The 12,343-nt window shown below is 39.0% G+C and overlaps 1 protein-coding gene across 2 annotated transcripts in view; it reads right to left on the reverse strand.

Moving 5' to 3' along the window:
• Window positions 1–12,343, reverse strand: part of LOC310912676 (BMP/retinoic acid-inducible neural-specific protein 3) — a 212,232-nt gene that overhangs the window by 183,984 nt on the left and 15,905 nt on the right. The window contains exon 2 of one of the 2 annotated variants that reach the window (XM_083867430.1): window positions 9,470–9,755. In XM_083867430.1, the coding sequence (XP_083723556.1) occupies window positions 9,470–9,705 (236 nt within the window). In that variant the 5' untranslated portion in view covers window positions 9,706–9,755. Of the gene's footprint in view, window positions 1–9,469; window positions 9,756–12,343 lie in introns of those variants that run through there. The other variant, XM_083867431.1, reaches the window with a different exon arrangement.

The raw sequence follows: 12,343 nt of genomic DNA on the forward strand, positions 1-12,343 counted from the left end.
TAAACCAATGTCTTTGTTTACTTTGTATTATTAGAGCATATTTATCAGGAGGCAAAGATGATATTGTATTTGAGTTCCAAGTAAAGCATCCAACCCTACTGCTAGCAGTCAGGATATAGGTAAGAAATCTATATTAGTTTTACTTCAAGAACTGTAAGGATACAATCCAGAATTACCTGAAACACAAATATTTGTTTTAGATTAATCAGTTACATTTCCTCAGGTCTCAGATTCTGCTTTCTTTCTGAATATTTGGTAGAATGTCTGTTCTGGTGTGATTTTAAATTGTGTTACTCATATAAGTCAAAACCTCTATGTGTGCTTTTCCCTCGAGAAATTAGTATTCACTCCTCAAAGCCAGATTCTATCTCTTGGATGTATGTGAGACCTGCATACACAACTTCTAAATTGCTGGTGGGCTCTGCATGTGCATTTTTCAGAGCTCTGTATATATCAAATTGTCTGGTCAGTAACAATATCTTCTCTTCTCAAGCTGCATAAATAAAGTAGAAATTGAGAGTATCAGAAGATGAATTGAGATACAGAGCCATTAATGACCTTAAGAACACTGTTATCCATAACAATCATATTGGGATTCTAGGCAGAATTGAGCAACAAGACATTATTTTGAAGTATTGCTTTTCTCCCCAAGGGTCTTTGCTGGAATGAACCTGTAGCTACAGAAAAAAAAAAAAAGATATTCACAACCAGCATAATGACTGTGAAAACCTGTAGAATCAATCAATCCGAGCTAGAAGACAACTAAGATTTGGATTCAGAGATATTGACCACGACCTTAACTTAATGATAGTAGAAGAAAATGACAAAAATTCTTCAGTGAGCACATTCGGTTTCAGTTGTTCTTTTTCTGCACGGAAAAGGCACAAATGCCCTTCTATACAAAGAATCACACACTCCAATCAATACCACTGTCTTTTTATACAGAGAAGGTTTCTGCCCTACTCAGTCATTTTTTTTTTTTTTTTCCTGTATAACATGCCACCCATATAGACAACATATGGTGAAGAAAGAAACCTGAAAGCCATTGTGTTTGGAGACAGCTACTGCCCTAGCAGCAGACAGAGAAAACAACAACATGGGGGTTAAAACAAAACACAGAAAATTTGATTCAAGTAATGAAAAAAAAATACATTTTTCTTTTTTCTTCAGTAACTAAAAGAAATCTTGGTAATTGTTTTTTCCTTTATGAAAGTCATCAGCGTTTGATATCCTCTACATCTTGAACATCACTGATAGTACCAGCAGGGATACTGAAACAAAAATGAAAAGGAAGGGCAAATGAAAGAACAAAGAACAAACTAACAAAAAGTCTTCAAAGAATTAATGAAAATGACCTGATTTCATGCGCAAAATCCTGTCAGACTACCCTGCTGACTGAAGAATGTATCTGTTATTAGTGTTAAACAGCTTTTACACTACTTCAGTGATTGCATGAAACCATTAAGTTACAGCCTCTATTATACTAATTTTTTTAGGGCAACTTAAATGATTCATGAACTCACTAACTGAAATGATGACACACCATATTCTCTAAATAAATGTTCTTTGTTCTTGGGAAACATATCAGTAGGAGGTTTGATCTAATAATTATCCTTAAAATATTAGATTTTGAAAAAGGGTATATTCTAGAAATGAATGATAATAATGTTTACAAAAAATAAGATTTGCTCTTCTCCTTGCCATTTGAGTTTCTTTAGGATCTTTTATTAAATACACAGAACAAATGAGGAGAAATACAAAGAGAGATTGTCAAAACACAGACTCCTGTGGTGTATTATGAAAAAAAGACATACAGAAGGCAAACTCGGCATCAATAGCCTCCTTTGTTGCCAAGCTGAAACACGCTCGTGTTCTTGTCAAGCTGACTCCTGAGAACACTCCTAATCCTGCTGGCACAGCAGCACTGCTCCCCAGCACCCTGCCCAAGGCTGCTCTATCTCACCAAGAGAAACTCCACCCTTACTGCGAGACCCAGCAGGCTGACACTGAGCCAGCCAAGTGGAGAGAGGGGTTATGGGGTAGGTCTGAGTCTGCTCCCTGGAAAAACACCCTTCAGGCCTTTGGGTTCTGTAGAATTGTGCAGTCTGATAAATAACTTGTGGTATACTGAATGTTCTGCAAGATTCTGTAGGAAGGCAGAATCACTTTAAAATACACTGTTTCTGCAGGGGCTGTCATGCTCTTCAGCGACTCACAAAATGGGACCTTAAAGCCCATCTTGTTCCATCCTCTGCCAAGGGCTGGAACACCTTCCACTAGCCCAGGCTGCTCCAAACCCCATCCAGCCTGGCCTTGGACACTTCCAGGGATGGGGCCTTTTTTCCAAGATCTTCAAATGTGAGCTGATATTGCGGATCAGTCTCAAAAATTAATTTGATTTCTCCTTTGCTCTTGAGTAAAAAGGGCTTTCCTTAACCCAGAGCACATGACTTCTCTGCCGTGCAGGCTCATAGATTTCAGAGAGATGGAAGGACAGGGTCATTTTGGGAATCAGAACTGCCTGCCTATCTTCCTGTCCATCTCTGAGCCCTCATTTCTGTCTGCCCTTTTCCTGGGCCACAAGTACCCACAAGATCCCAGGTTCTTTCATTACTGCCCATGGAGAGATCATTTATCCATGCATGGTAGATCCTTTACACAAGTGGGATTGTGAGCACAGACCTAAACAACCATCCAGTCCTTATCTTCTGCACCTTTCATGACTCTGATACCCATCTTAGGAGCCCTCTGATTCTCCCAGTGCTATTGGAGATAGCCAAACCCTCCTTCACCTTTGTGAACCTCCAGTCTAGGGACTTGTCAATCCTTTAATATACTGGCTAAACTAAACTAGGCTCTGGTTTTAATTAATCTGAAAATTCATCAAATTCACCTGAAAAATCAGGGTCCTACTTTTGAGTTCTTAACTTTTCAGTTATGTATGCATGGGTTCTCAGTTTAAATTTTCTCTTCCTTTATTTCCACCTTTTCACAAGCATGTACCCTCCAGACAATCCCCTGGATCAAGATCAAGAAACTAATATAATATTGATAACAGGAATTGCTAATTGTAAAGCATCATGACCTGATCAGTTTTTAGGCTATAAAATTTAAACAAAAAATGCTTTCCTATGAAAGGGATTTGCATTTGGAACAAAGGGACTGAAACTCAATAATTTTGGAGGACGTTATCCAGATATTTCTAGACCTGGAAGTAATAGTCATCTAAAGCTTTAATTTTGCTCAGGTATGTCTTTATTCAAGTAGTTCCACCAGACCTAGGTATTTAACTGGTGTCATGGTTTTTTATGCCCACCTAACTAGAATAAGAGAAGCTGTAGTATCACAATCCAAAATTAAACTCATTGATGTTTTTCATATCCAGACATTCTTAAAAATGTGCTGGGCTACATATATTTTCCTAGTAGAAATTTATCAGCTCACGATCACAAAAACTCTTTGAGCTGCTCTTCCCTGTTACCAGCCTGTGAGCCCTGAATTTAAAAAGGGGAGTTAGTGCGTTCCCCAGACTAGCCCTTTGCAAACATTATGCGAATGATGATTCATCTGATTTCTGTACATTTTATCCACCAAGCTGAATGGAATATTCCCTAAAGGAAACTGACCAGTTACAACAGACCAGAAACAATTCACTGATAGAGCAAATTTCTGGAAAAGACAGAGAGAAGCATTCCTTTTATTCCTCTTTAAACACTTGTATTAAAAGCCATTGTTGGAAGAACTTTGTTTGTTCTTCTCCATGCTTTGAATTCCAGATTACTCAGTTCAAATCAGCCTCAGGAAGAGTACAAGGAAATGTTATTCCAGACCATACACTGGAGTGAAAATTACAATTCAGGGCATATTGTGTACCTGCACAACCGATCCTCCTAGGATTTTATTAACACTGTCTGTCACACATGTCAAGAAGTCTAGTGAGACTGTGGGCTAAAATATTTTGATAGGGAGTAAAAAAATGACAAAACCAACTGATGTTGGCCCTAGTCTAGGTTCACACACGTGAGTTGAAACACATTAGTGAGTGTTCTGTTAGAGTCTTGAGTCTTGCTCACTTTGCCCTTTGGGTTCAGTCACCAGAGGATTCAGGACAAAGGAGAGGAACCCAATGTGTTCTTATCTTTAACTTGATGGCATTATTTTCAAATGCTTCTGTTTTTGTAGCTGCTCATGAACATAACCCCTTTTAAAACAACCTCTAAGAGAATCTTTTTAAGCCACATGAATACCAGGCTGCCAAGAGCTGCCCACTACTTCCAGAGATTTCTCTTTTTTTCCCTTTTGCAGAGTAGTATTGGACACTTATTAGATGCAGTTGCCCCAAAGGATGTCAGTGGTCACTAAAACTTCATCTACTTTTATCTGCATCGTATCTTATAACCCTTTCCTCCTATCAGTAGGATTGGGAAGGTTCTGTAACTTTGTATGTCCCAGAATTTCTTTAATGATTAGGAATCTTTTCTAAAGAACAAATCTAAATTTATTCATAGCCAGTTTATTCATAGCCAATTTGGTTTTGACACAGCAATGGGTTTTGGTTTTGATAGCTCATCTCACTTTATAATATATGTTCTGTTGACAGGAATTGTATCCTCTTTCAGCTCTTTTTTTTCTCCCCCCCTAAGTATTGTCAAGTATTTCCACCTCAAAAGAAAAAGTGAGGCCCTTTTCTTCCCCTGATTCTTCACATCTGTTTCAGGTTTTAAATCATTTTGCTTCAACAAAACTCCACAGTATCCCCGAGGAGATTTCCTCAAGACCTTATTTGATAGCATGAATACTTCCCTATCTCTGTAGAAATTACCTCTTCTGATACAATGTAGGTTCTTTGCATAATTTCACAATCACTCTTTCCATCCTGGTAACCTCTCGGCTCATTCTGTTTGGATTTAAATCCCTTTGTCTGGGTAGTTGATTTACATAAGAGACCCAGCACTCCCTTTATGTGTTAAATAACAAATTATAAACTTGGTTCTCCTTGCCAAAATACTTATTGATGCTAACTGCAGGAGCCACCTTCCATGAAATATTGACATAGCATTCCCATGAATCTAGGGGTTTTCAGCAGCCATCCATCCAGGTGCTTTCTTGGTGGTTTTCTTCACAGGTCAGTGACAATGAATACCACCAAAAACTCTGGCAATTATTAAATTTCCTACAGGAGGGTATTTCCTTTGAAGCACTACAGGGAATAGAACACTGCCACATTATCAGCACAACTAGCCCATCATTTCCAACTTATAACAATGTCAATAATACCAGTCGTATATTGTTTCGTGTTCTGCAATACCAGATTAAAACTAATTTCATATTTATGTGTCTTTTCCAACTCTCTCCTGCAACACTGAATACTCCTGGCCTTGGAGGGAGTCAGCCTGTTTGCCCATGAATATAGCTGAACTTTAATGTACAGAATAAAATAAGGGCAGCAGATGATTTTTCTGCTGGTACATTCCCACAACTGATGCACTAGTTGGTTTTATCATGATTGCTTTGTGCTACGAAAGCCAGATCTGGAGGTAAGAAACAGTGTAACTTTTATGTTTAAAAAATATGCTGAAGTTAAGACCTCTTCTTAGAAACCAGGCTCAGTTAATCAGTGTGTTCCTTGGTGCAAATCTTTGGCTCCATCCCTATAATTTATAAGATTCATGATTGGATGAACACTTGTTTACAGTGACCAGAGGGTGTGGATACAAAGCAGTTGCTTTTTGCCTCATTGGCATGTGAATGGAGAGCTTGGCTTTAAGATGAAAAAGGGTAAATTTAGATGGAATATTTTTCCCTGTGAGGGTGGCGAGGCCCTGGCACAGGGTGCCCAGAGAAGCTGTGGCTGCCCCTGGATCCCTGGAAGTGTCCAAGGCCAGGCTGGATGGGGCTTGGAGCAACCTGGGACAGTGGAAGGTGTCCCTGCCTGTGGGAACTGGGTGATCTTTAAGGTCCCTTCCAACACAAACCAGTCTGTGATTCCATGAGAAAAGAAGTGTTACCAGACAGTCCATAGAGTGATCAGCTTTCTTGTTTTAGGCTAAAAGTTTGACTACATTAATTTTAAATGGAAATAGGCTATGTAAAATAAGAACTGAAAAAAAGTAAGCCTACTGAGTATCATTAAAAACAATTGCCATATGTGAAATTAAACTTTAAAATCAGTCTGTCTCCTGCCACGCAAATGACAGAAATAGAAGAATTAGCACAACGCTGTTTTACTCAATAGCAGAAACATAATGACAATGTTTCCTTCAAGTAAATTCCCTTTTAATATTCTTTGTTATTCTCTCTACTGGGTGCTTTTCTAGTTCTCTGTCCTATTATCTGATTTTAATCATTCTGTGTCTTTCATGGGCCTGCAGTGTATGACCTTGATCCCATTCAAACCAGTGTCAATGGTACAAGACAAAGGCCTTTGTACCTGAAACTTTGGTATTTACAGAAAAATGCATTAACTGATATAACCAAAAGCAGAATAACATGCACTCCCTGCTTTTTAATATGGCTTTGATTAAAATAGAGAATGTTATTAATGAGGGAATGAAATAAAATCTTTGCAATATTACAGATTCCATCAAGATATTTTTTTCCGCATCATTACTGCCTCCCCTGAGACTGCAAATGGAGGGGAAATGAAAATATCATTCTAGTCACTGAATAATTGCTCCATTGTTGGAAAGCAAAAGTCAGACAGCAGTCTCACGTTGTAATCTCTTGCTACACACCTTGAACTATGACATGGAATATGTGCAACTCACTGCTGAGTTTATGTTATTTTTATTGAGGCCATTTCATTTCTGTTAGTTGTAGACCAACAGTCCCAGGGTGAGTTGGTCATCCTAAGTTAGTTCCCGTGGGCAGCAGGACTTGATGGATTTTGGCAGAGAGATACAATTGGTCATCTCTTGTGTAAGGCTTGGATGCTGTCGGTCTGGAGACACAGGAGTAGCTCTGCTACACACAGTAGCTCTGCTACTGCTCAGAGCCCCAATGGTTCTTCTGGGGCCAGCCCCTTCTGCAGAAGAGAGATATTCCTTTAGGTGGCCTGCAGCTACTTGCCACATTTGTGCCATTAAAAAAAAAAAATGGGGTTCTGCAGTCATTTTCTGTCTGAGCCCAGAACATCCTGCCAGGAAGGGTTCAAATGGGACACAGTCCCCTGAAGTCCCTCACCCTACACATTTCACCCACCCTAAGCCCCATGGATTTTGACCTGGCATGGATTTAAAATGAAGGAAAAAGCCTTCCCTTCATCCTTAATCTTTAAATATCAGGTCTCAGGTGTGTGCTCCAAGGGGCTGAAATGAAGAGCTCAGGGACTGGAGCACCTTTCTCCCTTGTTAATACAGCTGAGTCCATACAGGCAGGTGCTTTCCTCTTCCTTACCTCTCCCTTCAAGTAAAGGCCTGTCCCTGAGGGATCGATTCCATTAGGTAAAAGACAGGTGAGAGAATGAACAGACAATTAGGCTGCAAGTCCTATAGCCTGGGAAAGCTCATAGAAAAGCAACAGGGATTAAATTTACAGTGTGTGGCTTCTAACAAGGTCACGGTGTTCTGCACTACTCACTAATGGGGCCATATTTTACAAGAAAACTTTACAATAAGATTTGGTTTTGGAGGGCTGAATCAAAAAAAGTACAGCTTGTGGCTCTTCTGGCTTCCTCATTCATTTCTTGGAGGGAATAGGCAGAGAATGGAATTAAAGCTGAGAAACATTTTCCGTGGGGTTGTGTAAATTAAAGTCAATTGAAACCTATGCATAAACCCAAATAAATATTAGCAGTGTGATTACAGATCTGTGAAACTTAACAATGTTGCTGTAATGATGGCTGAGAGGAGCAAAATTCTCAAGGACCTGATTGTAAGAGCTCAAATGAAATACAATTCTATCTTTCATGTTTTAGCAAGATAATTTCGGCTCAGTTTTGACTAATACAGAATAATGGGAATAAAATATGCTGCCTCAGACTCTGCATTATTGGCTTTACATTATTGGTCCTGACAGCTGGCTTTTAAAATGCAGTAAATATTGGGCAATGCTGTTCTGTTAAGACAAGCCACTTCATCAAGCATATTTCCAAATCACACTTTATTTTCAAAATGTGTTTAATTTCTCTGTGTATCGCAAAGGAGCCCACTGCAAAATTGACCTGCAACAGAGTGCCCTCTACTGCATGTATTTGGGAAAGGAAAATAAAGCCAATTCCTTAAAAATAGAATCTCTACACGCTGAGGCCAGCACTTCTGTCACAGTCCACTGGACACTGCACTAAATATAATATACATATAGGCATATATCACTCTTACCTTCTTTTAAAGGACTGGATATCACTGGGGAATAGTAGCCTAAAATAGATATGACATTTGCACAATCTCTTCCGTGGTTCTCAGTGAAATCAGTGTGTGTCTTCCCATAGCAATACGGTCTGTGTTTGTAGGATGGATAGTTATTAGAGAAGCTGAAAATCTGCCTTGTATTGCCCTGCTGCCCCACTTTCTTTTGGCTGTTGGGAGGAATCCATCACAATTTGAGGTGAAAAGCCTCTCTGCTTATAGATTTATTTTCTCAGTCTTCAACCTCTCCTGGCCTCTTATTTGTCCTTCTGTGTATTTGCCATTAGGTTACTCACATTAGACTGAACTCCTCTTTTCCTTCCCATGTCCTTGATGACATTGGATGTTACTGAGCTACACCCATTGCAAAAGATTGAGAAGATATTTCACCAGTCTCAAAAGAGTAGACACTCACAGGTTACAAACATATCATTGAAACAATTCCACAGCAAGCCCAAATTCTCAAGCAGACCTATACTTTTGAAGTCATCCCGTTTTTTCCTTTTCTTGGTCTGAATTGGCCCAGCCTAATGCTGAGAATTGTGATGGACCAAACACCTACAACCTCTGTTAAAATTCACAGTGGCTCTTATCACTCAATTCCACCCCTTTTCAAAGCATTGGCATAAACCAATATTAAACCTTTTTGGGTCACTTTTGAAATGCCCTCCTTTGTACCATGAGGTCTGTTCTGTCAGCAGTACATGCAGAGCCACAATTTCATTCTTAAAACCTCAGCTTAAGTCTTGATGAGCCACATGGAAAGCATTTGAATTTGATGCATGATCAAAAGTGATCCCTCTGCAACCAAAGGTGGTATTTGAATCCCTAGCACATTTTTGACCATATCACCAGGACAGAGTAGAGGTAGGTAGTAAACAACAATTTTTTTCAGAGCAACATAATCAATTATAAAAAGTTCTTCAAACAAAACAGAAACAACATAAGCAGCATTTCCATAATACACAGTGGCCTTGCATAAGGCCTTGCACATATTTCAGCAATGAATTTGGTGTCTATGGATTTGTTCCCACAACTGAACCTTTCCCTTAAGGAAACCCTTATTGATCATTTACAACCTGTGAGGATGGTATCTCTGTAATTGCTTTCCCTTTGCTTCATACCTGTAAATCTTGTATCTTGTGCTAAATCCCTGTCGACTTCTGTCCACAAAATCTGTGTATTCCTGTGAGCGATGGAAGGGTCCCTTATCAGAGAGGAGCCAGTCGAAGGGGCTTGTGGCATGCTGATCCGAGACAGCAGCAACTGCTAAAACCCAGCAATGAAGACTCAGTGCTATCCACTCCCATAGAGCCATCAGAGAGAACAATTCAGCACCAGCACTGCATCGCCATATCATGCTTCCACTGGGGACTTAGAGCCTTCATTCTCTTAGCTTTCCCTCAACACCTAGACAAAATACACAGTCAATTAGATAAGCACACACTAGGCATCCCTTGGAAGTAGAAACAAGTTTCCTTTCTTTCAGCTTAAAGAGATAGTGGCCTCTACTTTATTATATTTTACATTAGCATAAACCCCACTAGGCTAGTTAACAGTGGAGTGTTTCAGTACTTCAAATGCTGTGAAACTAATGTCTTCATTAACATCATCAGCGATAATATTTACTGTCGAAGGGAAACCTTCACAAATCATCAGGGGAGGGATTGTTGGGGTTTTTTCAGGTTTTTTTCTCCATTCATGCCAGTCATTAATGAAAAATATGCAACATCAGATTCTTGTCTGTTAGCAGCAGTACAAAATCATTCAGCAATGTCTGTACATAAGCTCGTGGTTCACACATTGGACAGAAAACAGGCAAGATACAGAAAACCAAGGCTGCTTTCTCTTTTAATGTCTTTGGGAAAATCACATTGTGGTTTGTCTTCACTGCAAAGTGTAATTAACAGACCCACGTTACCCTGTCCAAACCAGCACTGCTGGACACAGTGACTGCCCTGATCAAGAGCTCTGGAGCAGCCACAGTGACAAGTTCAAGTGACTCACACCAACTCCAGGTGCTGAAATTTTGGGTATCTCTAACAGGAGCATTTTGTTCTCAATCCAAATCACTCCAGCTCAGTGGATCAGCCTAGAAACACTTTTTAAATGGTGCCTAAACAATTTTTTTTGTGTGCCCAATCACAAATCAAGTATTGATTTTGTTATGTAGGAACTCAGTGAAGACAAGCCTCAGTTTCCCTCTGTACTTCGGACTCATACCTGTGGAATGGGCTAATGTTTCTAATGTCCTGCAGAGATTGCATTAAAACATCTATGCAAGATCATGAGATGACAAAGGTTATGTAGATTCCTAAATATATAGAAGCAACTGGTTTCAGTTTTCAGTCTAAGGTGAAACAGCACAGAATGAACTAAAACATATGAATGTGAGAGCTTTAATTTTTGCTAGCTGATGAGTTTACAGGGAATAAAATGCTGGAATCACATTCACTCACATCAGCACTCATCATGACATTTTTACCATGCCCTTTGCTATGACTTTTGGAACTTGGTGGGAAATTATTCCTTCCCATCAGTAATTGGGTCTGCAAGTGCACCCTAAAAGAAGGATATTTCTGACAGAACACTCCTGCAACTGAACACTCAGCACCCCCACACATTATAATGAAATTTGTGTCACTGAATAAATATGCTCAGTTCATATATGTGAGACATTAATATTCTCAAGAGTCTGCAGGAAGCTGAATGCCTCCATGAGAGCACAGAGGTTCTTGTGAACCAACAGGAATTTACAGTCTAAGAATATAATAATCTGTCTATACAACCAGATAAATACTCAAGCTTTATGTGGTGTAATTGTTTGTAACGTCATTTGGACATGATCCTGCAAACAATAAATGTATAAAGAAAGACCCTGCTCATATTTCATGCTGAGCATGGACCAAGACACTGAATTGTAACCATAAACAGTTACAACCATGCAGTAGTTTCTGATCGTAAAATAGATTGCATTAATTTTATATATCCTTTTGAAATTAAATTCCAGAAGTCTAAAACAGAAACCTCTCAAACTTTCATTTATACTCCCAAGACACCACTTCCATGCAAAAAGAGCCTGCATATTGAAGTCTGAGTATTATCTTCCTAGACTGGTGGGGGGTTTTTCTTTCACAGGTTGAAATTCATGTATTTGAGGTTACACTACTGCATAACCTTCCTCCCACTGTATGAGAAAGTCTGCACAGATTTGAAGAAAAACTGAAATGCAATAGATTGTTCTACTGGCCCATAAAAGCCACGATCATTTGGTTGCCATTTCCTGCTAAAAAATAGATCAGTATAAATGAAGAAAACATTCCAGTCACTTCCAGACCAGCCTTAGCATCACAACAGAGTGAAGACCCACAAATGCTTTTGTCTCTTCTTAGCATTAATTGGGGTAAAAATATATTCCACAGCATAGTCATTTCCTTCCATCATCCTTAGTATAGACAGGGAAGACCCTGGGCATAATTTCTTGACATTATGAGAAGCTACAGAAAGTGAGTTTCATGAGAATTTTAATTTTATACCTACTGCTGTATTAAAATTTCTAACTATTGAAAAATTCACATACTTGGTTAAAGTATTTACTTTTTTAGTGTACTTATTAACACTAAAGGGTTTCAGGCTGTTAAACTGTAGTGATGACTAATTGAGTCCCTTTTGAATTCAAAATTATAATATTAGGATTGGAAAATGAATTACTGTGTGTACGTAGCATCTTCCTAAAACTAGACTAAATGAGCACTTGGATAGGAATAGTGGAGGAGCCAGGAGTTTATTTTTGGCTTAATGCTGCACCTCATAGTGTGTCATAAATTAACCACTGGAAAAACACCTGCAGAGAACCTGTGCGGGTACAGAAGAAAATAATCTGGTTTTAAAGATCTCCTTGTTTTAAAGATCTATGAAGGTATATTCCAAAGGAGCATAAATATACAGGAGAGAAATAAGCAGAGAAAAATCATGTGTGCATTTGTAACTGGTACTTA

The sequence above is a fragment of the Zosterops lateralis genome (assembly GCF_965231275.1).
Source record: "Zosterops lateralis genome assembly, chromosome: 9".
NCBI lineage: Eukaryota > Metazoa > Chordata > Aves > Passeriformes > Zosteropidae > Zosterops > Zosterops lateralis.